Source organism: Suillus clintonianus (assembly GCF_016758775.1).
Source record: "Suillus clintonianus strain FC179 chromosome Unknown DEU56scaffold_5, whole genome shotgun sequence".
Lineage (NCBI taxonomy): Eukaryota > Fungi > Basidiomycota > Agaricomycetes > Boletales > Suillaceae > Suillus > Suillus clintonianus.
In genome coordinates, this window is record NW_024539229.1 from 466881 (window position 1) to 490570 (window position 23690).

The 23690-nt window shown below is 48.5% G+C and overlaps 10 protein-coding genes across 10 annotated transcripts; 6 read left to right on the forward strand and 4 right to left on the reverse strand.

The window, feature by feature from the left end:
• The first annotated feature begins 169 nt into the window (after window positions 1-169).
• On the forward strand, window positions 170-1239 carry DEU56DRAFT_772041 (uncharacterized protein). Its single transcript, XM_041351508.1, has 3 exons — window positions 170-320; window positions 373-438; window positions 494-1239. Exons 1-3 carry the CDS (start codon window positions 244-246, stop codon window positions 927-929), a joined length of 579 nt encoding a protein of 192 aa, XP_041214061.1. The 5' UTR covers window positions 170-243; the 3' UTR covers window positions 930-1239.
• On the forward strand, window positions 1217-4633 carry DEU56DRAFT_430386 (uncharacterized protein). Its single transcript, XM_041346195.1, has 8 exons — window positions 1217-1576; window positions 1639-1827; window positions 1879-2058; window positions 2108-2173; window positions 2224-3392; window positions 3443-3647; window positions 3707-4195; window positions 4253-4633. The coding sequence occupies exons 1-8, from the start codon at window positions 1385-1387 to the stop codon at window positions 4379-4381; spliced, it is 2619 nt and encodes an 872-aa protein (XP_041214062.1). The 5' UTR covers window positions 1217-1384; the 3' UTR covers window positions 4382-4633.
• An 11-nt stretch (window positions 4634-4644) lies between these two features.
• DEU56DRAFT_868503 (galactose-binding domain-like protein) lies at window positions 4645-5564 on the reverse strand (the record flags this gene model as incomplete). The annotated part of the gene is made up of 6 exons (XM_041355494.1): window positions 4645-4749; window positions 4809-4917; window positions 4969-5072; window positions 5128-5221; window positions 5281-5309; window positions 5370-5564. 6 exons carry the CDS (start codon window positions 5562-5564, stop codon window positions 4645-4647), a joined length of 636 nt encoding a protein of 211 aa, XP_041214063.1.
• Window positions 5565-5974: 410 nt separating this feature from the next.
• Window positions 5975-7123, forward strand: DEU56DRAFT_430539 (uncharacterized protein). Its single transcript, XM_041346196.1, has 6 exons — window positions 5975-6209; window positions 6264-6424; window positions 6475-6610; window positions 6664-6789; window positions 6840-7007; window positions 7058-7123. Exons 1-6 carry the CDS (start codon window positions 6068-6070, stop codon window positions 7063-7065), a joined length of 741 nt encoding a protein of 246 aa, XP_041214064.1. The 5' UTR covers window positions 5975-6067; the 3' UTR covers window positions 7066-7123.
• A 58-nt stretch (window positions 7124-7181) lies between these two features.
• DEU56DRAFT_725938 (uncharacterized protein) lies at window positions 7182-8600 on the reverse strand (the record flags this gene model as incomplete). The annotated part of the gene is made up of 5 exons (XM_041347894.1): window positions 7182-7393; window positions 7446-7766; window positions 7818-8310; window positions 8372-8460; window positions 8510-8600. 5 exons carry the CDS (start codon window positions 8598-8600, stop codon window positions 7182-7184), a joined length of 1206 nt encoding a protein of 401 aa, XP_041214065.1.
• An 831-nt stretch (window positions 8601-9431) lies between these two features.
• Window positions 9432-11017, forward strand: DEU56DRAFT_907432 (kinase-like domain-containing protein; the record flags this gene model as incomplete). The annotated part of the gene is made up of 7 exons (XM_041356901.1): window positions 9432-9932; window positions 9989-10027; window positions 10080-10265; window positions 10324-10354; window positions 10408-10472; window positions 10522-10737; window positions 10784-11017. The coding sequence occupies 7 exons, from the start codon at window positions 9432-9434 to the stop codon at window positions 11015-11017; spliced, it is 1272 nt and encodes a 423-aa protein (XP_041214066.1).
• Window positions 11018-11926: 909 nt separating this feature from the next.
• Window positions 11927-14937, forward strand: DEU56DRAFT_878546 (uncharacterized protein; the record flags this gene model as incomplete). Its single annotated transcript, XM_041356049.1, has 14 exons — window positions 11927-12374; window positions 12430-12538; window positions 12590-12791; window positions 12848-12947; window positions 12999-13223; window positions 13283-13360; window positions 13411-13530; window positions 13582-13623; window positions 13677-13865; window positions 13924-14071; window positions 14126-14175; window positions 14231-14411; window positions 14466-14620; window positions 14671-14937. The coding sequence occupies exons 1-14, from the start codon at window positions 12057-12059 to the stop codon at window positions 14935-14937; spliced, it is 2184 nt and encodes a 727-aa protein (XP_041214067.1). The 5' UTR covers window positions 11927-12056.
• Window positions 14938-14988: 51 nt separating this feature from the next.
• DEU56DRAFT_907434 (uncharacterized protein) lies at window positions 14989-16820 on the reverse strand (the record flags this gene model as incomplete). The annotated part of the gene is made up of 5 exons (XM_041356902.1): window positions 14989-15314; window positions 15361-15435; window positions 15490-15625; window positions 16552-16728; window positions 16776-16820. 5 exons carry the CDS (start codon window positions 16818-16820, stop codon window positions 14989-14991), a joined length of 759 nt encoding a protein of 252 aa, XP_041214068.1.
• Window positions 16821-18231: 1411 nt separating this feature from the next.
• DEU56DRAFT_430612 (anaphase-promoting complex, subunit 10-domain-containing protein) lies at window positions 18232-19438 on the forward strand. Its single transcript, XM_041346197.1, has 6 exons — window positions 18232-18383; window positions 18454-18577; window positions 18631-18691; window positions 18743-18921; window positions 18972-19073; window positions 19124-19438. Exons 1-6 carry the CDS (start codon window positions 18287-18289, stop codon window positions 19194-19196), a joined length of 636 nt encoding a protein of 211 aa, XP_041214069.1. The 5' UTR covers window positions 18232-18286; the 3' UTR covers window positions 19197-19438.
• On the reverse strand, window positions 19322-23485 carry DEU56DRAFT_868508 (tRNA synthetases class I-domain-containing protein; the record flags this gene model as incomplete). Its single annotated transcript, XM_041355495.1, has 21 exons — window positions 19322-19390; window positions 19455-19604; window positions 19657-19835; window positions 19882-19993; window positions 20043-20246; window positions 20299-20454; window positions 20502-20629; window positions 20680-21058; window positions 21111-21281; window positions 21333-21491; window positions 21539-21620; window positions 21679-21782; window positions 21836-22054; window positions 22107-22195; window positions 22247-22361; window positions 22412-22531; window positions 22583-22664; window positions 22711-22875; window positions 22927-23149; window positions 23197-23361; window positions 23419-23485. 21 exons carry the CDS (start codon window positions 23483-23485, stop codon window positions 19322-19324), a joined length of 3138 nt encoding a protein of 1045 aa, XP_041214070.1.
• Between the last annotated feature and the right edge of the window lie 205 nt (window positions 23486-23690).

Consider the following 23690-nt stretch of genomic DNA (forward strand, 5'->3'; position numbering starts at 1 on the left):
AGAAAAGAGAAATTTTCGGGAAAATTATCCCTTTTTGGAGTTCTCACGGCCGTAATACGAGGAGGTTTTCGGCTGGAAATATCCCGATATAGCAGGTTGCCTGCCGGTGGAAGCAAATGGGGTTGTATATTATTAGCGTGGATACCTAAGCACTCAGGCAGTGGTGCTGGCTTTATATACCACGCTCGCAGCTCATTAGCTACCCAGACAACGACAAGTGCATCATCCTCGTCCAAAAACGCGATGAAGAGCGTTTTAATCGCTGCGATCGCCTTGTGCGCGTCGTGGGCATACGCTCAGACAGAAACAATTACCGATATGTGAGTTTATCAGCCCTTGTATAGTTTTTGTTTGATTTAATTACTGGAACAGCAATGGCGCTACAGTCGTGGAAGTCGTTACAGTAAACCCTCTTGGTCTTCCTACGACACAAATTCTGTGAGTGAAGTCACAACCACATTAGCCTTGAAGTATATGCTCATGTCGCTAACAGGTCAACAATTACTGGTGTTACGACCCCTCTTACCTCAAATACCCTCTTAACCACTACCACTACCACAAATCCGATACTCCAAACCATAGCAACTACTTCGACTACAAAGAATCAAGGCCCCGTAGAACAACCCGCATCGACAGTGTTAACACCGGGGGGACCTACCCCATACACCTATACCACCACAAATGCTGCTGGCTCTACCGTTGCCGTGTTAGCCACTTTTACACCTTCAGGGCCCGTCACTGTGTTGCCAACCCCCACAACCACCGGCACAATCGTCAACTACTCGTCGTACCTGGCTTCGGTCGGGACGAGCTCAGCAGCAACGTCTGGCGCGAGCCGCCGCACGTTCTCGCTCTCTAGCGCTTGGTATGGACTCGTAGTAAGCACGGTGCTGGGCATCGGCGGCGGTGCATGGTTCGTAATGTTGTAAGGCACACATCTCATAACGATGTGAGTCTGTTTCAGAGGACAGTCGATAGGACAGTCGAGTAGATGGACTCTTATGTGTGGTGCACACATTAACTATATGGCTGTGTCGTCCACAATGACACTCGGTACATGTTATCTCGAGTTACTTTAGTTACTCTGTTGTCCTTTTCGTATATTGACAACAGTATTTAGCTTGATACCCACATGGACTTGGGAAGCGATGTTTTCAGTCACCCTTTGTCCGAAGCTATGATTAAGCATTGATGCGTAGTGTAATGCAAAGATCCTTAGTTATAGGAATATTAATGCGCTACTGTCGGATCTGCATAGCTAGTGGTAAACCAAGACCACCACGTTCATAATTTTGACTCCGCGACAGTCTGCTTGACGTCGTTGTGGATCCTTCGACAGCCTCAATTCTGAGGTCCTGCAACAGCGATTGTCACTTTCTCTCTCATGTCCGCCCAGTTGCAGTCGCAGCAACAAGCACCGCAAGTCCAAGCTCAGTCCGATGCCGCCCAGGAAGTCCTCGCCGTCGCCTGTGTTATTGATGCCTCTCTATCACTCGCTACAGAATGGACTCGTGTGCTCACAGCGTACATCATGCCGATTCTCAAGCGCCTGAACGAAACATACAGCGGTCACCAAGTGCGTCTCACCTGGATCTTTCTTATGTCAAGTAACATGCTAAACATGGGTGATGCGTTTAGTTCCGGCTAGCTTTAGTGACGTATGGCGCAGCGGATACGCTTCCCAATCCGCTGTTGTCAAAACGTTTCTTTTTTCCCCCGGTTTCTGTGGTGAAGGAATTGCGCGAGGATCCGAGGAAGTTAGGAATTGGCTCCGCGGTTGGTGTAAGGGGGCTATCAGCACTGGAGGGGATGGTTGCTGCTATCGAGGTGCGTCCTACTGTATCTTGACCCACTTCTCACTACAAGCTGTCATGGAAGCTCTTCGACATCTTGCATAACTCGCTCGCCTTGGCTGGTCCGAAGGATGGTCGAGTACCTGTCTCGCATATACTACATATTGCTGGAAGTCCACCCAATTCTGCGCAACGGCCCGCATGGAATACCCTTCCACATCTCGACTCAGTATCGTGGGACACGCTACCGCTGGAACTCAAGAAAGTTAGTACCCTTGGAGGAACTTTTCACATTGATTTGACCAGTGTCATAGAGAAAAATCAATCTGAGCCTTGTCGCACTACAACATATACAACAGTTTCAGGATGTCCAGTCTGCCGTCAGTTCACATTTGTGTCCATCGTGTTGTTATTGAAACTTCTCTGTCAGACCTCAGCACCAGCTGCACAAACCAGTCCCTGGTTCACTGTCTACCCACCACATACACTCATGCTTTCTGGGTTTCCCCCACTGTCGCATGTGCAGACCCCGAAACTCAGTGAGCTCTCGCGCACAACCTCCCTCCCATTCCCGCGCTCACCAATTCCAGACGCTATAAAGCGTCCAAATGAGTCTCCTCAAACCCCAGATACCAAACGACAGAAGGTCAGCGAGAAAAGTTCACCAGCACTTAGCCCGCGTCCTCCGGGAGGAGGTGCTGGTCCAGTAGGCCAGAGACCACCTTCTCGGCAGGTCCCCACACCTTCAGCCCCACCTTCTCAACCACATTCGCAACTGCTCCATCCTTCCCCCATGCCGCCGCACGCAACCATTACGCCTGTATCTAGTCCTGCAAAACCCCCTGCAGCACCTGCCGCACACCCACCTACCAATCCTCCGAACCCCAATGCTCCCCCGACGCAGCACACATTCCCTCCCAACGTCAACATGCTAGTCGACCGTGGAAAAGGTCTTGAAGCTGATATAAAAACCCTCGAAGCCAAAATCCAGGATGCGCACTCTGCCGGGAACGCTGCAGAGGTCGAATCACTTAAGAAGGAGCGCATCATAAAGTATCAGAACGCATTGAAGATCAAGGCTATTTTGTTTCAGATGGCGAACAGGCCTGCGATGGGCGGTTTGAGTTCTGGCGCAGGAGGGTCCGGAGAAACACAACCTCAACCGGCAGCGAGCAACGGCATGTCGGAAGATGCAGTACCGCCAACGGTGTCTGCACCCGTATCTGCCCCTATGGAAGAGCAGAAACCGCCGCTCACAGATCAACAGGCGCTAATGCAATTCATGCAGGCGCGTTCGGGATCAGCAGGATTCCCACATAGTCCCGAGGTCGCCGCACAAATGCTGAAGCTGATCAACAAGACTGGTATCCAGTCATCACCCTTCACCGGTTCACCAAAGCCCCGACCAGCCCCCCCGCCTGCATCCGGATCTACATATCAGCCTCAGCCTCAGCCCCAGCCCCAGCCCCAGGCCTCGACCTCGACCACCTCAGGAGGGCCAAAGCAATGGGAAGGTTCTTTCACCTTCACGGTGTCTCATGCTGGACAGCAAAAGGGGCTCGAAGTCCAGATGGCCGTTGCGATTTCCAAGGGGGAACTGTACGTAATCGAACAGTCTTTATTGGTCTGGTACTAATTCCTTTGGGCAGGCACACGGAGACGTGGCCTGACAAAATGTTCATCAATCTATCGAACGAAGGAGTGAAGGATCAAATGGAATTACAGACGTGGCTTCGGAAACACCACCAATCTGCTGTGATGGTCCAGTTCAAACCCCAAGCACGGAATATTGAACAGAAAATGAATGACATGGTTCACCATGTCATGATGAAGACCATGATGGAAAACCGATCAGTGAGCGTTCCCTCCATTCTCGCTTGCTGTCGTTGTTGCTGATATTTCTTGACATTCAGTTTGGCATAGCGGCGTGGCAACTTCCCTCTGGGGTTATGTCAAACAATATGATCGTGTTCCCAATGAGTAATGGGCTAACAGGTGCAGTATTTCCAGTTACTGGACTTCCAGATTTGCCAGGCTCTGGCAAAGTCGACGCCCCAAAACCGCAACCGCAACCACAACCACAATTACAGCCGCAGCCGCAACCGCAATTACAATCGCAACCGCAACCACAACTGCAATCACAACCACAACATCAATCAGGCGTGTTCGCCCCTGAGATGTTGACGCGACTTCAGGGTCTTGACCCGCAGCAGCAAAGATACTTCATGCAACAACTTGCGCTGCAGCAGCAGATGCGACAACGGCAACGGCAACAACCGCAGCAACCACAACAGACGGGAGCAATGCAGCAGGAGGTACCGGCACCAACGCCTGGACCTGGTGTAGGAATGCAAAATATGAGTCCATTTTTGAATGGAGCGAATCTGCCGATGAATATGTTTGTGAGTTGTTATATGGTACGCGCGCGTGGTGATATGTTAATGATTCGACATGTATAGGGCGGCGGCGGAGTACCACAGAGGCAAATTAGTGGGGGCATGTATCCTGGTGGGGCGGGGACGGTGAATCATGAGATGATGCAATCGTTCATGCAACGGAGTGCGGACGGATCCGGTCGACAAGGATGAACCCCTCGTGATTGATCAAAACCGTCCCACTTTCTGCATCGGCTTTAGGGCCTGGTCCTCAAGGCGTTATCTGTATCTTGAGAACTACATGGATGGATATATTGTGGATGTAGGCAACATCAAGCATGGATTCAGAATTTTACATCGATTGTTATGCTCTACTATACATCACCGCACCTGCATGCATATGCTATCTTGTATACACATTCCAATAACTTCACTTTTTATGGGCACTGTAATTATGGTATAGCGATGACATTTTATTAGGACTGTGTTGTACTGAAGTTGCCGTCAGTTCCCTGAATCTTTTCGTGGTCGGCAAGGTTAGCCTGAGTTTCATAGACAGTGATCACCGGATCGCTCTTGCGCTACGGGAATGAATGTAAGTCTTGAGAATCGAAAAACAGTGGCTCGTGAACAGACATACCTCGGTCCAATGACCAAGGAGACCGACATAGTAAATTCTTGTCGTGTCCGCCCCCTGAGAGGCGGGGAAGAATAACGTCAGGGAAGAAACGTTGTTAAACTTTGCCGTCCTGGAGGGTTGGCGTCAAGACGATTTCCGCGGAGAGGTAGAATAAATGTACTTGACAGCGTACTCCGCAACGTTCCTGTCCTGAGGGATATCGAATTCTTGAACAGGCGCCTTGTCGGAAACGTCGTTGAAATCCATGCTAGGTTGATTGGAAAACTATATGTGGAACTATGTATGAACAACATGACGAAAAATAGGGATTTAGACCAACCAGGGCGACTTTCGTTGGGGTCTGGTCACCCGGGCCCGTCTTTAGCAGTAAAGACCGAAGCCTAACGGATCCGGTGAAAGGGATGCGCAGAATTCTCAATAAAATGTCATTTGAGCTGCATAATGTCGAGATCTCGATGCAGCGAGACCTTACAGCTGATCATCGGCATCCGACTCCAAACACTAGATATCATTCAAAGGTGATCAATTCTTGAACATGAGAATGTGCGCAGACGTACATACAACTTCCTCGTTGCTCCTTTGATCCCAGGGTTTAATGACGACAGAGCCCTCCCTGGTGGCGTTCAGTGCGACGACATTGGCGCGGTCGATGTACGAAAATAGATTATCATTGGGGCCAAGGTCGCTGGTATCGTGATCATGGTCATGTTCGTGGCTCTCGTGGCTGCAGTGCCCGTCGTGATGATTGTGCGGCATGAGGAGCTCTGAGATTGCTTTGAACTTTTCTAGACAGACAGGCGGTCATTGGAGGAGAAGCGACTACGTAAGCCTCTCAAACAACCCCAAACAATACTGGTAGACTTGAGTCAGCGTCGTTCTACTTTCACTATTTTCTTTCTCATCTCCTCCATTCATCGTGGCACCTGGTAAGTTCAAGTTCACCTTTCATTTCTCTATGTGATGCTACTAGTAATTTGCGTTCGATTCACTCGTTTTACACCAAAAGGTTAGCTCGCCCGCCAGCCCTGAGGCGAGTGAGCTGAGACAACTTCTGCAGCCTCTGATTTTTTCATCGTCTTTCATTGAGAAATTCATGGATTCTGACCTTCCTTCCATCCACAGGTTCTTTGTAAGACTTTCCGGCGTATCTGTAGATTGTAAGATACTGCAAAACGTTTGTTTGTTGTACAATGTATCAATACAGTTCTTCCCTTTGATCAGTCATCTTCTACTTTGAACTCGACGTCCAAGAAGAGGCCATGGCTGAGAATTCACAATCATCTACACCTACGCAGAACAGTGCGACGTCTACACCGGGTTCTAGTGCGGGAGAAGCACCCCCGAGTCCTGCCGAGTTCAAGGTGTATAAGCCTCCAACTGCCTCAACGATCAACACTCCCCGTGGGTTTCCACATTCCAAAACACCACATCGTAACTAATGGTAAAGTTCTACAGTAGAAGAACTGTCAGACTCCTATTTCAACCCATCTCCTGCGGACCTGAAGGCTGCTCAAGCAACGCTAAGCGCCCGGACACGATCGTTAGTTGATGCCCCTCTACAAGTTCGAGCTCAGCGAGAGGCAGCAGAGAAATCGAAGAGAGATCGATGGCCGAATGTGCGTCTCTTCAGTCTCAAGTCAGTCGAACATGGACTGAATACACGCAGACAACGATACGTGTGAGATTCTCCGATCGAACACAATTGGAGAAGATATTCCCCTCGACGGACAAAATCCGCTCCGTGTACGCATTTGTGCGGTCGTCTCTCCGAGATGATGTCAAGTCTATCAAGTTCATCCTATGTTCGTGTGTTGGCCGCTTTGGATGGATTAGGCTTTGAACATTTCATTCGTAGATCAATCTCCTCCCAAGCGCGACCTGAAGGTATCAGACCCAAATGTCCGTGATTTAAGCTTGGCAGAACTGCAGCTTGCCCCGTCATCAGTCCTCCTCTTGCGTTTCGAAGACGAATCTCTGAATGGTAGGTCCATTCGCCATGAAGTCATGCGCTACCCCTCACGAGACTCACAGGCACCAATATCCCCGCACCGCTGTTGTCATCCATTGTAGCACGAGCGATTGAGCTACCAAAACCCCCCAGTGTTGACGCCGAACCTCCCAAGTCAGCTAAACATCCCACTACGACTTCGAGCTCAAGTACCGAGAAGAAGATACCCAAGTGGCTGAAGGCAGGTCTTAGTATGTGGATCGCCTCCTGTTGCTCCGCACTTTCTCATATTTATTCTCAGGAAAGTGACAAGGTGGATCAATACATGTATTATCTTAGATCTCAATTCGAGGTCCACCTGTATAGTTGCTAGCTTCTCCTACATCATAGATCGCCACAAGAAAGAGTGGCAAGTGTAATTTACCTCAATACACAGGAAACGTTGGATCTATCTCATTTGACCATGCACGCAAGCCTCCGACAACATCTTTTACAATCAGATTGGGATCAACTGCCCTGATCGCATCCGCAGCGATTTGAGAGTCATTGCCTAACCTGCACAGAACAAACACCTGGCATGATTTGTCTTGGGGAACATGCGGCGCTGGATTAGCCAGGAGAACATTGAGCGGGACACCTGAACACACACTTGTGAGATAGACTGCGCCTCTGGACTTGAAAGCACTTACTCGTAGACCTCGGAAGATGACATATACCAAACTCGGTTCTCGGCCGCACATCGATGATGGCATGATTTTCGTTTGATTCGAAGACGGATTTCAGTTCTTTGACATATATCCGCGATTCAGGCCCGCCAGCTTCGAGACCACGTTCTGACCAATTCGGCCGTGCACCACCACAAAATGCTACATAATCTGTTTCTTCGATGGACCCGATTTTCTGGCCCTCGATTCCGCATGCAGCGCACGTGAGCTTTCTTGATCTCAGCTTCACGGTACGAAACGGAGGAACAGATAGAGCGCTGAAAAGCAACAGGGAAGCTTTGTTATCTTGCTAATCTTTCAGAAACTATATGCCCTGCAACAGCTAGTACAACTCACCATGCAGACCCGTGATGAGCTTTATCGCCTCTAGTGCCTGCAGATTTCCAATAATCCCTGTTACAGCGCCTAGTATGCCTGTCTCCTCGCAGGACCCTGTCATTTCTGGGGCAGGTGGCTTCGGAAATATGCAACGATAGCAGGGGCCATCCTCGCCCAGATTATATACGCAAAGTTGGCCATCGAATTTCTGTGCGGCACCACTGACGAGAGGCTTTTTGAGCCTGACGGCGGTATCAGAGAGAAGGTAGCGTGTGGGAGCATTATCTGTGCAATCGAGGATCACATCATACGGGGCGAGGATAGAGATCGCGTTGGATGAATCAAGAGCAATGGGGCATACGTCGATGTTGACGCGTGGGTTCAGAGCAGCGATAGCTTGGGCTGCAGAGACGGCTTTCGGGCTGCCGATCGTTTTATCATTGTGAAGGATCTGGCGTTGGAGATTAGACAGTTCGACCGTGTCGTGGTCGATTATGCCTAGGCGACCTATCTAGCAAACGTGAGTTCCTCTGCGTTACATGCTTGTTTGAAAAACGGGCCTACGTACCTACGCCCGCTGCAGCGAGATATTGTAATGCGGGGCAACCAAGGCCCCCTGCTCCGATGACCACGACAGACGAGTTCTGTAATTTGAGTTGACCTGTTGGGTGGTTTGCATGAGCGGTTGTGGACAGATCTTTCTGGCGCACCCTCTAAACCAAAGCCATCGAGGATCATCTGTCTGCCATACCTCAGGTAGTTATCTGAATGCGACAGTCGTGGAAGATCGTTGTCAGCCATCACCATTTGGTGCTTTTGGAGACTCAGATTTAATGATCGGCGGCGGTGAAAAGTAAGTCGATTGCAACTTTTGAAAGTTTGAACGTGTTTGTGATGTAAACACCTTCAAGTTTGTCTCAAACCCCACTCAGGCTGGCAACGAACACATATGCATCAGATTGACTTGGCATCTCTTTCAACGTGGCGCCATCAGCCTGCTATGGTCTCCCTAGGTTCCCCTATACGAAGGAACAGCATTCGTTCCTATGCAATGCGAGCCCGCCCCTGCTTGAATCGAAGTTGCATTACACGCGCAGAATGGTACTACTGCCTTGAGATCTGCAGAGGTTAAATGATCTCTCGTCCACCGATGCGATGCCCGAAGACTGGTGCAGTGAAATTTTTACATGAGTGTCTATACACTGATCAACAAAAAAAAAGTGAGTACTAAGTAGAGACCAAGCTCCGACGTAGATCTTGCGCACTGTCCATATCGTAGCGGCGCCTGCGCTGGGGCCATACACGCGGCGTGATCATTAGATCGTGTCTGCAAGTGTCTACACCAGTTTCTCAAGTGCCATACCGATGACGCATTCCGATGGTGCAGGAGTGGTTTATCGATGAGAAATCAAACTGATGCAAGTGACGAGAATTCAGTCTGGTGAGGCATTAATATCACGCTATATTTAAATTTGGGTCGAAAAGGCCCCTTGCGGTGCGGCGCTAATAATTCGGAGTTGGCCGACGTAGCACAGTGGCACTGGTACATCGACGCCACTTTTTATTCATGAGTATTTATAGATTTCATCAGTTCTCAATTCCATAATCCCTTCTTCCTGTTTACCTAGTCTCATGGCAGAAGGGAGCATTCCGGAAATCGTCATCACTGGCCTAGTATCATTGAATCAGACAGTGCACGTCCCAATACTCCCTTCACCCTCTACAAATGCCCCACAACCAGATTTAGCTTTCTTATCCCCTGACTCTAGGTCACGACGTCCCATATCATTAGAATATCGCTCACATTCCCCATCCCCTACTGTTATCTCCTCAAACGGCGGGGCTTCCCTAGTTGTCCCACCCACTTTGTCAACTTCCGTCCATGTAACCACTCTGTCCCTGAGGGATAATAAACCAGACGAGCTTAACCATCATTCTTCCTTGTATCTTCTCAAACCTCCAAGGAACAAAACTCTTTCCAATGTTGCTCCCTCCACTCAGCCAATCCCCCCAATACCTATCCCAGACGACTTAACGAGCTTCATCAATCGATGCTGTGAATACCCAGTTTCCGGCGGCGGATATGGAGATATCTACAAATGCGTATATCACGGACCAGACGGTGATATAGATGTTCGTGACAGTGTTACCGTCCTTGCATGTTTAATGATGTTTTACTTACCACCCAGGTCGCCGTCAAAGCAATTCGATCATTCGTCAGTGCTGAGGTAATGGTCTGTGACCTGTAACAGACAGACCTCACTGAGCCAGCCTTCATAGGTGCCCCGGAGAGAGCTTGGCATCTGGAAGAGGTTGAAACATAAGAACATCTTGAAGCTTATGGGTACTACTCGACACTTTGGCCCCTCTGTGGCTCTGGTGGCTCCATGGATAGACAATGGCTCCCTGACGTCGTTCCTCAGCCAGAACAACGGAACCCTTACGCTGCGCGATCGCTTGCTTCTGGTGAGCACTTCAAGTCCATTCCCAGTTTGCCTCATCGAGCTAATTGTTTCGTGCCAAGCTCCGTGACATAGCCGATGGCCTCAACTATCGTGAGTGAATACACGCACATACCAAAAATGAATAAATAAACTGTCTCCGTCAGTTCATACATTCAGTATAGACGGACACGCTTACTCGAATGCAGTTGTTCACGGCGACCTAACTGGCGTAAGGTTCCTCATTTGTGTCACCACTCATACTAATGATCAACCACAAGAACAATGTTCTCGTCGGTAGCGATGGAACTGCATACATTGCAGATTTTGGCCTTTCTGGAACGTTAGAAAAATCGCTCGGGATGACGTACCTTGTGAAAATGGGCTGTCATCCAGGAGCATTGAGGTGGACGGCTCCTGAACTTCTTGACGAAGAATCAGCCTCTGCAGTTACCGCTAAATGTGACATGTACTCGTTTGGTTGTATTGTGCTTCAAGTAAGTCTTTCCCTCTTGCTAATGCAACTTACTAACTCGCCCCCAGGTTTTGACCGGGGACGTTCCTTGGCCTCACTTGACTAGTGCATTCACAATCTGCCGCAAAGTGAGCTTTCAGGGGGAAATGCATCCTCGTCCAGACGGCGATCATATTATTGACCGGCACTGGAATTTCATGACCCATTGTTGGTCAAAAATTCCCGACGATCGTCCTTCTGCTGAAGAAGCGCTTCAATTCATTGATAGCGAGCTCGCTTTGGAGGGCAGCACCCTGCCTTGATTCCCAGTAATACCTCTTTTCTTTTTCTACTTGGATCCTTGTGGGCCCGGGGTCCTATGCTGGACAATACGTGAATCAATTAATGATGTATGCAATGCCACGCACTGGATGTTACTGTAATATATCACCTTATCCTATGCCTTCAGTTCAGTCGGTTCTTCTCGACGCCAATGGGATGCTGTCAAAACTTGAACAAGATTCACTTTCTGCTAAAGGCGGAGTTGTCACCGTATCTGATCATTGCAGAACATGTGATCCGTGTATTTTCCCGAAAAAAACGTGAACCGCTATTTCTTCACATCCTTTCAGTCACAGTGAACGCGACGCCGCTATGCAGCCAGCCGAGTTCTCCCGGTCGTCCACCCGGATCCCTTCGAAACATTTCAAAGGGGCTGGCGTTCACAGGAGTCATATTGACAGCGATTTGGGACGACTTCTCCCAAGTTCCTTACAGTCACGATCAAGGATAGCCAAGAACTTTTAATGAGGTCAGAAAGCGTGGGGATTAGAGATGAATGTACTGACGTCGATTCCAGGGACATGTTGACAATTGATTGATGCTGAATTGTGGTCTATGTGATGGAACGGGACAACTCTAGTTGGGTTCGACAGCGTGGTTGGAATTTATGAGCGATGGCCATCGAGAGAGACGACATACGAACGTGGCATTAATTGATTCTCGAAGGACTATGGTTGTGACGTTGGCCAAATCAGTTTGAAAGACTCTCGCCTGATAGTGACTCTGATTGCAGCTGCAGGACACGAGCCTGTCTGCAGTGAGTATCGTCACTGGCCAGACAATATCAACTGATAGCGCGGCAGAGGCAAACTAGAAATTGAGTCGTGTTGCATGCTGAACAATTTTGCAAAACCTTCGGTGGACGTGATGATGGTTCTGATCAAGTCATGGCCGCGCGCTAGCGTCAATTTGCAAGTTTTACCTTGGTTGTAACTGTTCAATCTACGCTCTCGAGCCAACGAGATACCTTCATTCGCTGTGCAAGTGACATCTGTGAACTGCACTTTGCAATAGCATTCGATGGCTGAAGCTGAAACGAGTAACATATTCTATGTCCCGACACCCAGTCTCCCGAGCATCACACCTCCCGACTCTTATGATCCCTTTCGGTCCCAGCACGTCCCTCTTATCATAGACAACGGCTCCTCAAACCTGCGTTTTGGCTTCAGCACGTCCGCCTCTCCCCACTCTTCTCCTAACATCATCGCCAAGTACAAGGAGCGCAAGTTCAACCAGTCGCTGTTACTGTTTGGTGACGCGATCGATGCAGAGAGCGGTGCGAAGAGCCAGGGCAAGACACCTTGGGAAGGTGATGTGTTGTTAAATTTCGATGCAATGGTGGGTTTCCTACGTTGCTGGTATGCGTGGGTGGCGCTGAGGATGGGCGAGGTAGGAAAACGCGTTAGACTACGCGTTTGTGAGGCTGGGAATCGATGCAGAGGGCATCGAGCACCCTGTGCTCATGACAGAAAGACTCTGCTCGCCATTGCATTCAAGAGCATGTACGTCCTTGAGCTCATCATGTTGTCTGCTTCACCGAACGAAATGCATAGTAACCTCCGAGCTCATGTTTGAGCAATATTCGGTCCCTTCACTCACTTACTGTGTCGACTCTGTGATGTCCTTTTATCATAATAACAAGCCCACGCCCAGCAGCCCGTTTGGTGCTGACGGTCTTGTCATTTCATTCAACACGGCATCCACATCTGTTATCCCCATTCTCAACGGGAAAGGCATACTCAGTCATGCAAAACGGTCCGTATTACTATTCCTTGAGCTGAGGGAATTGTGTGTTGATCGTACTTGGGCAGAATACCATGGGGTACACAGCAATCAACGGAGTATCTCCTGAAGCTCATCCAGCTGAAATACTCTAGCTTCCCGACTCGTGTGACATCTGCGCAAGCAAGCGTACGTCCATATGCTGGCCTAAATGCTTCTTCAGTTATTAACCTCTCGCAGTGGATGCTTCACAACTTTTGTTCCTTCGCCACTGACTATCCTGATGTCCTCCGTTCCCTCAAAGTCCCTGCAAACATGCGCGCCGCAGAGCGCATCATCCAGTTCCCGTTTGCGATCCCTGTCATTGAAGAAAAGACAGAAGAGGAGCTCACGAGGATAGCAGAGAAACGAAAAGAGCAAGGAAAGAAACTTCAGGAGTTAGCTGCGAAGAGCCGGATGGAGAAGGTTCGTCCCTTCTTCCCGCGACGAAAAATGATGTTTTTGATTAAGTTGATGTGGTTTAGTTGGCGAAGAAGGAGAACGATCTACAGTACCTTACGAATTTGAAGGAAGGCAAGAGCGAGAACAAGCGCGAGTGGACGGTGTGACAAACATAGCATCTTACTGGACATGCTGCTTAATTTCTCTACAGAACACACTTCAAGACGAGGGCTTTGATGATGATGCTGCCCTCGATGAAACTATCAAGAAACTCGAGCTTGACGTGAAACGTGCGCGCAAGAAGGATGCTGATGGGCAAGACGATGTCATTGTAAGCACCGTACATCATCACTGATTACTCCCCTTTGACTTGTGACTGTAGGAGGAACCTTCGTTCCCTCTCATTGATGTTCCGGATGCGGACGTAAGTCTCGTATTGATTCAAAGTGATGCAATTTTGAATTTCCCGTTCCACAGCTCGACGAAGAAGGGATAAAAGAAAAGAAGAAGCAGAAACTTATGAAGGCTGGTTTTGACGCAAGAGCGCGTGCAAGACGCGAGAAGGAGAAAGAACGAGAAGGAAAGGAAGCTGAGGAGAGACGAGAGGAGGAAGAGCGGGAGAATAACTTTGACGAATGGGCAGCTAGACTGCGCCGTGAGCAAGAGGTACGGTGCCCACCGCCTGCTTGGTTAGATGCTCTTGCTGAACATTCGGGAGCAATAGGCCATCATGAACAAGATCAAGGAGCGGGGACGTCGGAAGGCTGCGTTGTCTGATCGGAAGAGTGCAGCCGCGCAAGCTAGGATGAAAAATATTGCTTCCTTGGCAGCCGATGAACGCGTTTCGAAGAAGAAAAGGAAAGCGGGTGCGGGCAAGTTTTACAATTCTTCTAATCATTTTTTTTGTTCTCAATACTTGCGTTAAGAGGACATGTTCGGGGCGGATGACGAGGACTGGCAGATCTATCGTAAACTCGTACGTCGTACTAAAGTTTCCTAAGCGCATCATTCAATCTGACGTCATGCAAAAGAATGCTGCGGCTGTATCTTCAGACGAGGAGGAGGAATTCAACCAACTCCGGATCATTGAGAGCAAGCTCCTCATGCATGACCCGACATTCACGACCCAGCACACACATGCATCTATAACATCTCAACGGTCTGCGCTTATGTCTGCATTCAGACCACAGTATGAAGAGGGAGACATTGAAGGTTGTGTTGACTCTATCTCTTCAACGACTAAATGCTTATAGGAACGAACAACAGGAGGTGCACGGATACATCTGAACACGGAACGATGGCGCGTGTGCGAAACATACTTTTCACCGGGAATGGCTGGCGTCGACTCCGCTGGCCTCGGTGAAGTTCTTCAAAGCATCCTGGCAAGGTTCTCAGAAGCCGAGAAAGCCAGGCTTGTAAAGGTCCGTTTCTTGTTTCTCAAGGGTTCTAGCTTTGCCTCATGCGAATTCAGAATGTGTTCATTACCGGCGGTCCATCGCAGTTTCCTGGTCTTCAAGAAAGACTTTATGGAACACTTCGTCCGATTCTGCCGCCCGAGATGGACTTGGGTGATATAGTGCGCGCAGTAAACCCATCGCTCGATGCTTGGAAGGGTATGGCAGCTTTTGCGAACACAGATGAGTTTCAGCGCGTGAGTGTGACAGCAGAAGAGTATCAGGAGTGGGGAGGGGAGAGGATTAAGGGGTGGTGGGGAGGGAACTGGAACTTTACAGTTTGACATGTTGTCTTCGAGATCCCTCCACTCTGTATTTTGATTTCTGAACCATTCTTATTGTGACATTTGAGCCCTGAGCTGAGAGTTCTGAACAGTATAAGTATAAGCTAGCAAACATGTACGAATATGATCAAAGACGGGATGTTCGGATCCGGAACACACAAAATGCAACTTTTTCATAAATTCTTCGAGGTGTTCCGCTGTGATAACAGCGTGGAACACCTCGTGTCTCTCTTCCTTGGTGCGCTTCTTGAGTTCTGACACTGATACATATACCAGGCGTACGTCTTCATGGATGGTGCGGTACGCGGATTTGGCGGCAAGAGTGGATTTAGAATTGAAGCGGCGGGGGCGCGAATTGAAGTAAACGAGATCGGAAACTGCGGCGGTTAGGAGAATGAGTACAAGTAGTGGGATGCGACATACAGTCAAATATTTCGAGTGTTTCAAGGTTAGCCTTGACTGCATCTGACAGATGGCTCCATGCAAAATCTGCGATAGCTAAATTCAAATTTAATAAGCAAAAGCGGTTAGAAGGTAAGATTAATCACATACCATTGAACGCAACATCTGCGGTCTGCCATGTCATCATCGTGATCTCCTGCGACGTCTCACTATCCTTGAGTTTTTCTATTGCCTTTTCTAGCTTTGATATCTTCTTTTCCAATGCCTCCGTTTTTTCGACCAACTCCTAGACTAGCCTGATCAGCAAATATCACAGCAATAATCAAAGACTTGCCTTGTTGCTCTTCTCAATTGAGGAAATCTGAACCGAGGGACTCGCGGGGATTTTGTTCGTGAGCGCAGTCTGTAACGAAGACTGTAGGTCATCTATGGGCACGTTCTTGTTGAATCGTTGGCTGTCCAGCATGATTGTATGGTTTTTGTGAGGTGTTGTGACAATAGTTGTTTTTTTAAATGAAAAGGGACTTTTGGTGGAATGCGGGGATGATTGTGAGTTGACCATAGTGGTTAGATGTAGAAATGATTCCAAGAGATAGGGGACTTGGTATTTTTGAATGACCAGCAGTTCGTGATTGCGTCACGGTGATCCCGCGCTAAATATGGATTACACCCAAACGGTCACCGGTACCTCGCGCTGAACGTTGAACAATGGCCACTACTAACATTACTACAACTGCAGCGCCGTCTACGGTCATACAAAATGGTCCACAAATACCAAGGGATGGCCTCCCTCTCATGCACCCAGGTTCCCTTTAGTTCCTTCATCGTGCTTAAAACAGCCTTTGCGTTAGTGATGCTCATCCAGCTTCCTGCAGCTCGCACCCCCCCTGTACTACCATGGCCAGATATTGGACACCTTGCAAAGTGGTCAGTTTTTTCATACAATTTGGGTTTGGTGCCGAGTGCCTTAGAGACGGAGATCCCGATACGTTCTGGCAGTGAGTATCATCCCTTTCCGTGACATGCTCAGCGCGAATGAGGCGGTGTCCAGTTCTGATGGCCCCCAGCCTCACTACGGATGAAGTAGACGCAGACCCTGATCCAGGCAAGTATACAATGTTTGTTGGGCTGACCTACGAGTCTGCAGGGGGACCGATGCGTTTGTCAAAGGTTTCATCGCCTCCTGTGGACAAAAATATGAGCTCCATACACATTCAAATTCGAAGTATCCACAATGTAGACATCGCAGAGCTCATATAACCAGAAATTATATGCTGACGTAGTCGCAGCCATGAAATTGCGTTCGAGGAGCTGCGTGTTGATCTGCGTCGCAGCTATGTTGAGCTTGTGTAGGATCCAGCGTTCCACAAGACTTTCGTTCCCGGTTGGCTTCAGATGCAATGTGAGTTCAAGAACCCATCGTACAAGCAGCATACCTTCGCGGATGTCTCTGGCGAAAAACCGTCGTCAAGTTTGAGCATTGCACATTTCTGGCATTGAAGATCTTGTTGCAGAACTTGTGGTATCCCTCCACTCGTAGAATTTCCAAATTGATATCCCTGCCTAAAGGTTGGCATTTTACCCACCATATTGCTTCGAACGTGTTGCGAAGAAGAAAAGGAAAGCGGGTGCGGGCAAGTTTTATAATTCTTCTAGTCATTTTTTGGTTCTCAATAATTGCGTTAAGACTCTGGACATGTTCGGGGCGGATGACGAGGACCTGCAGATCTGAGTCTATCGTAAACTCGTACGTCGTGCTAAAGTTTCCTAGGTGCATCATTCAATCTGACTTGGTCCGATTCTGCCGCCCGAGATGGACTTGGTGTGCGCAGTAGACCCATCGCTCGATGCTTGGGAAGGTATGACAGCTTTTGCGAACACAGATGAGTTTCAGCGCGTGAGTGTGACAGCAGAAGAGTATCAGGAGTGGGGAAGGGAGAGGATTAAGGGGTGGTGGGGAGGGAACTGAAACTTTACAGTTTGACAGGTTGGCTTCGAGATCCCGCCACTCTGTATTTTGATTTCTGAACCATTCTCAGTGTGCTAGTTGAGCTCTGAGCTGAGAGTTCTAGGCAATATAAGGTAGCAAACTTGTGCGAATATGATCAAAGACAGGATGTTCGGATCCGGAACACGCAAAATGCAACTTTTTCATAAATGTTTCGAGGTGTTCCGCTGTGAAAGCAGGGTGAGCCACGTTACTCTCTTCCTTGGTGCGCTTCTTGAGTTCCGACACTGATGTATATACCAGGAGTACGTCTTTATGGATGGTGCAGTACGCGGATTTTGCGGCAAGAGAGGTTTGATCATGGAAGAAGGGGCGCGAATTGAAGTAAACGAGATCGGAAACTGCGACGGTTAGGAGAATGAGTACAAGTAGTGGGATGCGACATACAGTCATATATGCTGAATGTTTCAAGGTTAGCCTTGACTGGATCTGACAGTTGGCTCCATGCAAAATCTGCGATAGCTAAATTCTTATTTAATAAGCAAAGTGGTTAGAGGGCAAGAATCGCATACCATTGTCCGCAACGTCTACGGTCTGCCATGTGGTCTCCTGTGACGGAGTCTTACGATCATTGAGTTCTTCCATTGTCTTTCCTAGCTCTGATACCCTCTTGCTCAACGCCTTCAGTTCTTCTATCAGCTCCTAGACTAGCCTGATCAGCAAATATCACAGCAATGATCAAAGACTTACCTTGTTGCTCTTATCAGACGTTGTCTTTGTGAATATGAAGGGACTTCTGGTGGAAGATTTGACCATAGTGGTAGGACGCAGGAATGATTCCAAGAGATAGGGGACTTGGTGTCACATTTTTGAATCAAGGCCCCGGATCCAACAGTACTAGTACTTATGAAATCTAAGTTGACATCACGATTTAATTTGAATTGCGTGATCCCCCGCTAAATCTGGATTACACCCAGACGGTCACCTCAGTGCTGGACAATGGCCACTACTAACATTACCACACCTGCAACGCCGTCCACAGTCATACAAAATGGTCCACAAATCCCAAGGGATGGCCTCCCTCTCATGCACCCAGGTTCCCTTTAGTTCTTTCATCGTGCTTAGAGCAGTCTTTGCGTTAGTGATGCTCATTCAGCTTCCTGCAGCTCGCACCCCCCCTGTACTACCATGGCCAGATATTGGACACCTTGCAAAGTGGTCAGTCTCTTCATACAAATTTGGGTTTGGTGCCGAGTGCCTTAGAGACGGAGATCCCGATACGTTCTGGCAGTGAGTATCATCCCTTTCCGTGACATGCTCAGCGCGACTGAGGTAGTGTCCAGTTCTGATGGCCCCCAGCCTCACTTTATCACCGTGGAGTTCCCTCGCAAGGTCGCAATTCAGGTAAAGGGTCAATTTCACGTGTCCCACCAGTACTGACTGGATTCAACTCAGAAAATCAGTATCTACCTTAGTTGGCCACAAGACGACTCGTACACCCCATCGACTCTTGCTATCCGTGCCGGAACTGGTCCCAGTGACCTTCAAGATGTACGGGTCGCTACTTTGGAGAAACCGGACGGCTGGATAACGTTTGATGTATCCTCAGAACCTGACGAAGATGGGAATTCATTGTGAATTGTTTTTGCAACGCTGCTTTGTTCCTCATTTAACCCTCCTCTAGTAAACCTGTACATGCGTACGTGCTGCAAGTTATCGTGGTGCAGAACCACATGAGTGGAAAAGATACCCACATACGAGGGCTGCGTGTCCTTGGTCCTCAGGAGTATGCACCTCGGAACTATCTGCTGGGTGTGGCGCTGACGCGAGATACAGAGAAGATGCTACTGATGGCGATCCTTTCCCTTGGAAGTCATCGGACTTCAAGATGTACGAAAGACTGCGGTGAACAGCATCATGACGAGTTTTCAGGCATATTGGACTCGAATTATGTCTTAATGATAGTAATTCTTTACGCTGCATTTGTACCTATATTTCTACCAGCTAACACGCACACAAGAGTGAACAAAGAACCTATTTCAACTTTGCAAACATCTCCCTAGATTGGTCGAGAGTTAGACATTCCGTCTCGTATGTCTTTTTCTGTTGTGGTCAAGAACAGAAAATTAGCAGCGTTCTGAATTTGCAGTCAAAAGAGCAACGCCACCTTCTCGTCATTTGTTAGTTGCACAACAGACGGCACGGTCTCAGCGTAATCTGGCTGTGAAATAATCTTCATAATCTTTTCCAGATTGAGGCGCGCAAGCGTCAGTTTCTTGTCACACTTGGCTATCTCAGCATCAAGGTCAACAAGCCCCTTATAATAAAACGAGTTAGGGTCCATTCGTAACACGAGGCTACACACATACCTTGACTAACACGTGGACTGTTGTGGTGGAGTTTATGACGGCTGACCCGCACCCCGGGGGAAGGGCTTTCCCGTCCTCAATGACGGTCACAGCACTGCATCCCTTGATCAAAGTGATCATAGCTTGCGTCTGCGAGCGGAACAAATCGATCTCCTTTCCCAACTGGGAATGAATGAAGACTAGAAACACGTCAGTACTAACCGTGGTTAAAGTAGATTCACTCACGTTGGATATTGGACTGTAGGTTGTAAGATGCAGCAAGTGACCTAGCTGCGCGCACGGCAGACAGCACTCCATCGAAATCTTTCTCCTCCTCCGAACTGATGAAGTCAGGATCCTGCATCAATTCAGTAAAGCAGGTTTGAATATGGCAGATGATGACTCACGTTTATAGGGTAAGCTGCTATCATGATGGAGGGGGTGGAATCTGTCGGACGTCTTGGCAGTCGCTGCCATAGCTCCTCGGTAACAAAGGGCATAAACGGATGAAGTAGACGCAGACCGTGATCCAGGCAAGTATACAATGTTTGTTGGGCTGACCTACGAGTCTGAAGGGGGACCGATGCGTCTGTCAAAGGTTTCATCGCCTCCTGTGGACAAAAATATGAGCTCCATACACATTCAAATTCGAAGTAGCCCCACAATGTAGACATCGCAGAGCTCGTATAACCAGAAATTGTATGCTGACGTAGTCGCAGCCATGAAATTGCGTTCGAGGAGCTGCGTGTTGATCTGCGTCGCAGCTATGTTGAGCTTGTGTAGAATCCAGCGTTCCACAAGACTTTCATTCCCGGTTGGCTTCAGATGCAATGTAAGCTCAAGAACCCATCGTGCAAGCAGCATACCTTCGCAGATGTCTCTGGGGAAAAACCGTCGTCAAGTTTGAGCATTGCAAATTTCGTGGCATTGAAGATCTTGTTGCAGAACTTGCGGTATCCCTCCACTCGTAGAATTTCCAAGTTGATATCCCTGCCTAAACGCAAACTCAGTCATGTATAGTTTGCACAGTGATGATTACTTTACCGCCGCCTGAGTATGCGCAAAGAGCGAAACGCAACCCATCCGTACCACATTCTGGAATGCCCTTTGGGAAATCCTTCTTCTGTCCAGCGATCGCCTTTAGAATCTCCTTCTCATCCAGATTACCTTCATACAATTTCTGGTGGAGTTCCTCAAGTGACAGGCCATGGATGACATCGATCGGGTCAATGACGTTACCGAGCGACTTGCTCATCTTGCGTCCATGAGCATCGCGAATCATCGCGTGGCAGAGCACTTCAGAAAATGGCATCTGACCGGTAAGATAGATGCCCATGAGAACCATGCGCGCAACCCAGAAGAAAAGGATGTCCCAGCCTGTTTCAAGAATACTGGCAGGGTAATACTGAGAGAAGTCGACAGTCTATTGGTGGACGATTAAAGCCAGTCAGTCTACTAGGTATGAAATGCCGTGCCTTATCTGGCCATCCCAGGATTGAGAAGGGCCACAGTCCGGAGGAGAACCAAGTATCAAGGACATCTTCGTCTTGCTCGAGTGTGAAGTTCTTCCCTTTAGCAAGGATTTTCGCTCGTTCGGTTGCTTCTTCCACAGTCCGACCCACGACCCAGTTCTTTCCATCGTTGCTCTGCATTCAAGATTAGTGCACAAATGTTGGACTGATCGTTGAAATACGAACGTCGCTATTTTCTCCTTCGATTCGAACAAAATAGGCTGGGCATCGATGACCCCACCATAACTGCCGGGAGATACACCAGTCCTGTATGTTTTCAAGCCAGCGATACCAGTCTGCTTCACTCTGCTTGGGGCCGATTGAAAGTTCGCCTGCCCTCGTACGCTGCAATGATCGTTAAAGAAAGCCAAGTGAGATATTATGTGACTGACCTTGACTGCTTCTGCAGCAAGAGGTTGGCAATTTACCCACCACTGGGGCTTCAAAACGGGCTCAATTATGTCGCCTGATTTACTGCAAGAACACCTCAACTTCAGTCACCAATCGACTTGGAATCGACCCGGGCGCGTACCTGCAAATGGGAATCTGCATAGAATTATCCTTGGTCTCGACAAACAGGCCCATCTCTGTGAGCTTCTTTATGACCTCGCGCCGAGCGTGGAAGCGTTTCATCCCCTGAATGATGTATGTCGTTTTGATCAAGAGGTATTGTTTGCACACAGACGCACCTTGAATTGCTCTCCAGCATTTTCATTGAACGTTCCATCATCATTCAAAATGTTGATGAAGTCAAGCCCGTGACGGACACCAACCTCATAATCGTTTGGATCATGAGCTGGCGTGATCTTCACTGCTCCAGTTCCAAACTCCTTATCGACTTTTTCATCGACGATGATGGGAAGACGCCTATTCAAGAAGGGGTGAATGGCAAATTTGCCGTGAAGGTGCTACAAACGTATCTCAGTCTTGATTGCAATTTCTATCTACAATAAATGTTACCTTGTATCGATCATCATCCTGATGTACCGCAATAGCTGTATCACCAAGCATCGTTTCCGGGCGGGTCGTCGCTACGACAATCCGCTCATCTGTTGATGAAAATAAGAAAGACAAGGACATGAAAATCGATTAGAACATACCTGATCCTTCAATGTGATATGCAAATGAGGTGATGACACCGAATTCGAATTTTTCCTTTGCGTCATACCCTGGGACGTTAAGCAAGGTGCGGCCAGAGAGTTGTTTTTGGTCCACCTATGCAACACAGCTCATGTCGGCACCAACGGACGAATTCTTCGACTCACCTCAAGGTTCGAGAGGGTAGTATTTAACTGGACGCACCAGTTAACAAGTCGATTAGCGCGGTAGATGATACCATCCTCGTGGAGCCGACAGAACGTCTCAGTAACAGCTTTTGATAATGACTGATACGATAACCAGTTAGATATGTAAGAGATGTATGAACTTTCACCCACAGGACTCATAGTGAAGGCGACACGGTCCCAGTCACAACTTCCTCCAAGTCTTCTTAATTGATTGGTGATACGTGCTTGGTAGCTAACGCCATGTAAGAACACGTTCCAATCAGAAGGCAACCACGTACTCATTTTTCCACTCCATCACCTTACCCAAAAATACCTCTCGACCGAGATCATGTCGAGTCTTGCCTTCCGCTTTGTATAACCGTTTTTCAACAACGGATTGCGTTGAGATTCCAGCGTGATCAAAACCTGGCACAAAAAGGGTAGTCTTTCCAAGCATCCGATTCCTATCGTCACGGTGAGTATTACGATCATATCAGATACAGATTTATATGTACCAGCGGATTAAGCAATCCTGAATGGCAACAGTCAGCGCGTGGCCGATATGCAGGCTTCCAGTGACGTTCGGGGGAGGCATCGGAATCACAAAGACACCCTCTGGTTTGGTCTCGCCGTTCTCCGTGGTCTGAGGCTTAAAGAAGCCTTGGGCCTCCCACCAATCATACCAAGCAGACTCGACTGCAATAGGGTTGTACCCACTTGCCATCGGTTGGGACATGTCTGTACAGCGTCAAGAAAAAAAGTGAAAGAGGGTGAAGGAATCGAACCTTTCTTCTCGCCCTTGGGAGTGGTGTTTACGAATGCAGGCTCCTGCTCCTTCTTCTCTTTGTCCGCCTTTGCCTTCTTTTCGCCAGCAGGAGTGTTAGCGGCTTGCTTGAGATGTTTAGCAGCCAGCTTCGCCTCTTTCTCTAGCCTCTTGGCCTCCTTTTTCGCTGCATCCGACAGTTGATCAGAATGTTAAAACACTGAAATGACAAGTATCTGCTCACCTGAACTTTTCGAAGGACCGTCGGACTCGGGAGTGACCAGGCCAGGATCGTTCGGAGTTGTTGCCATTGCTACAGGTCGAATAGAATGTAATCGTTGAAGTGGATGAAAAGAAAGACCTCTGACTTTCTGACTGACTAGGTATCGATGCCTTGCTATAAACATCCACCTGCGATCAGATTGACTCGAACAAGCTATTCTTGATTAACAATTTACGTAATAAGACACCGCATGCCTTGAAAATCGTTTATCGTTTACCGGCCTACTTTTCAGG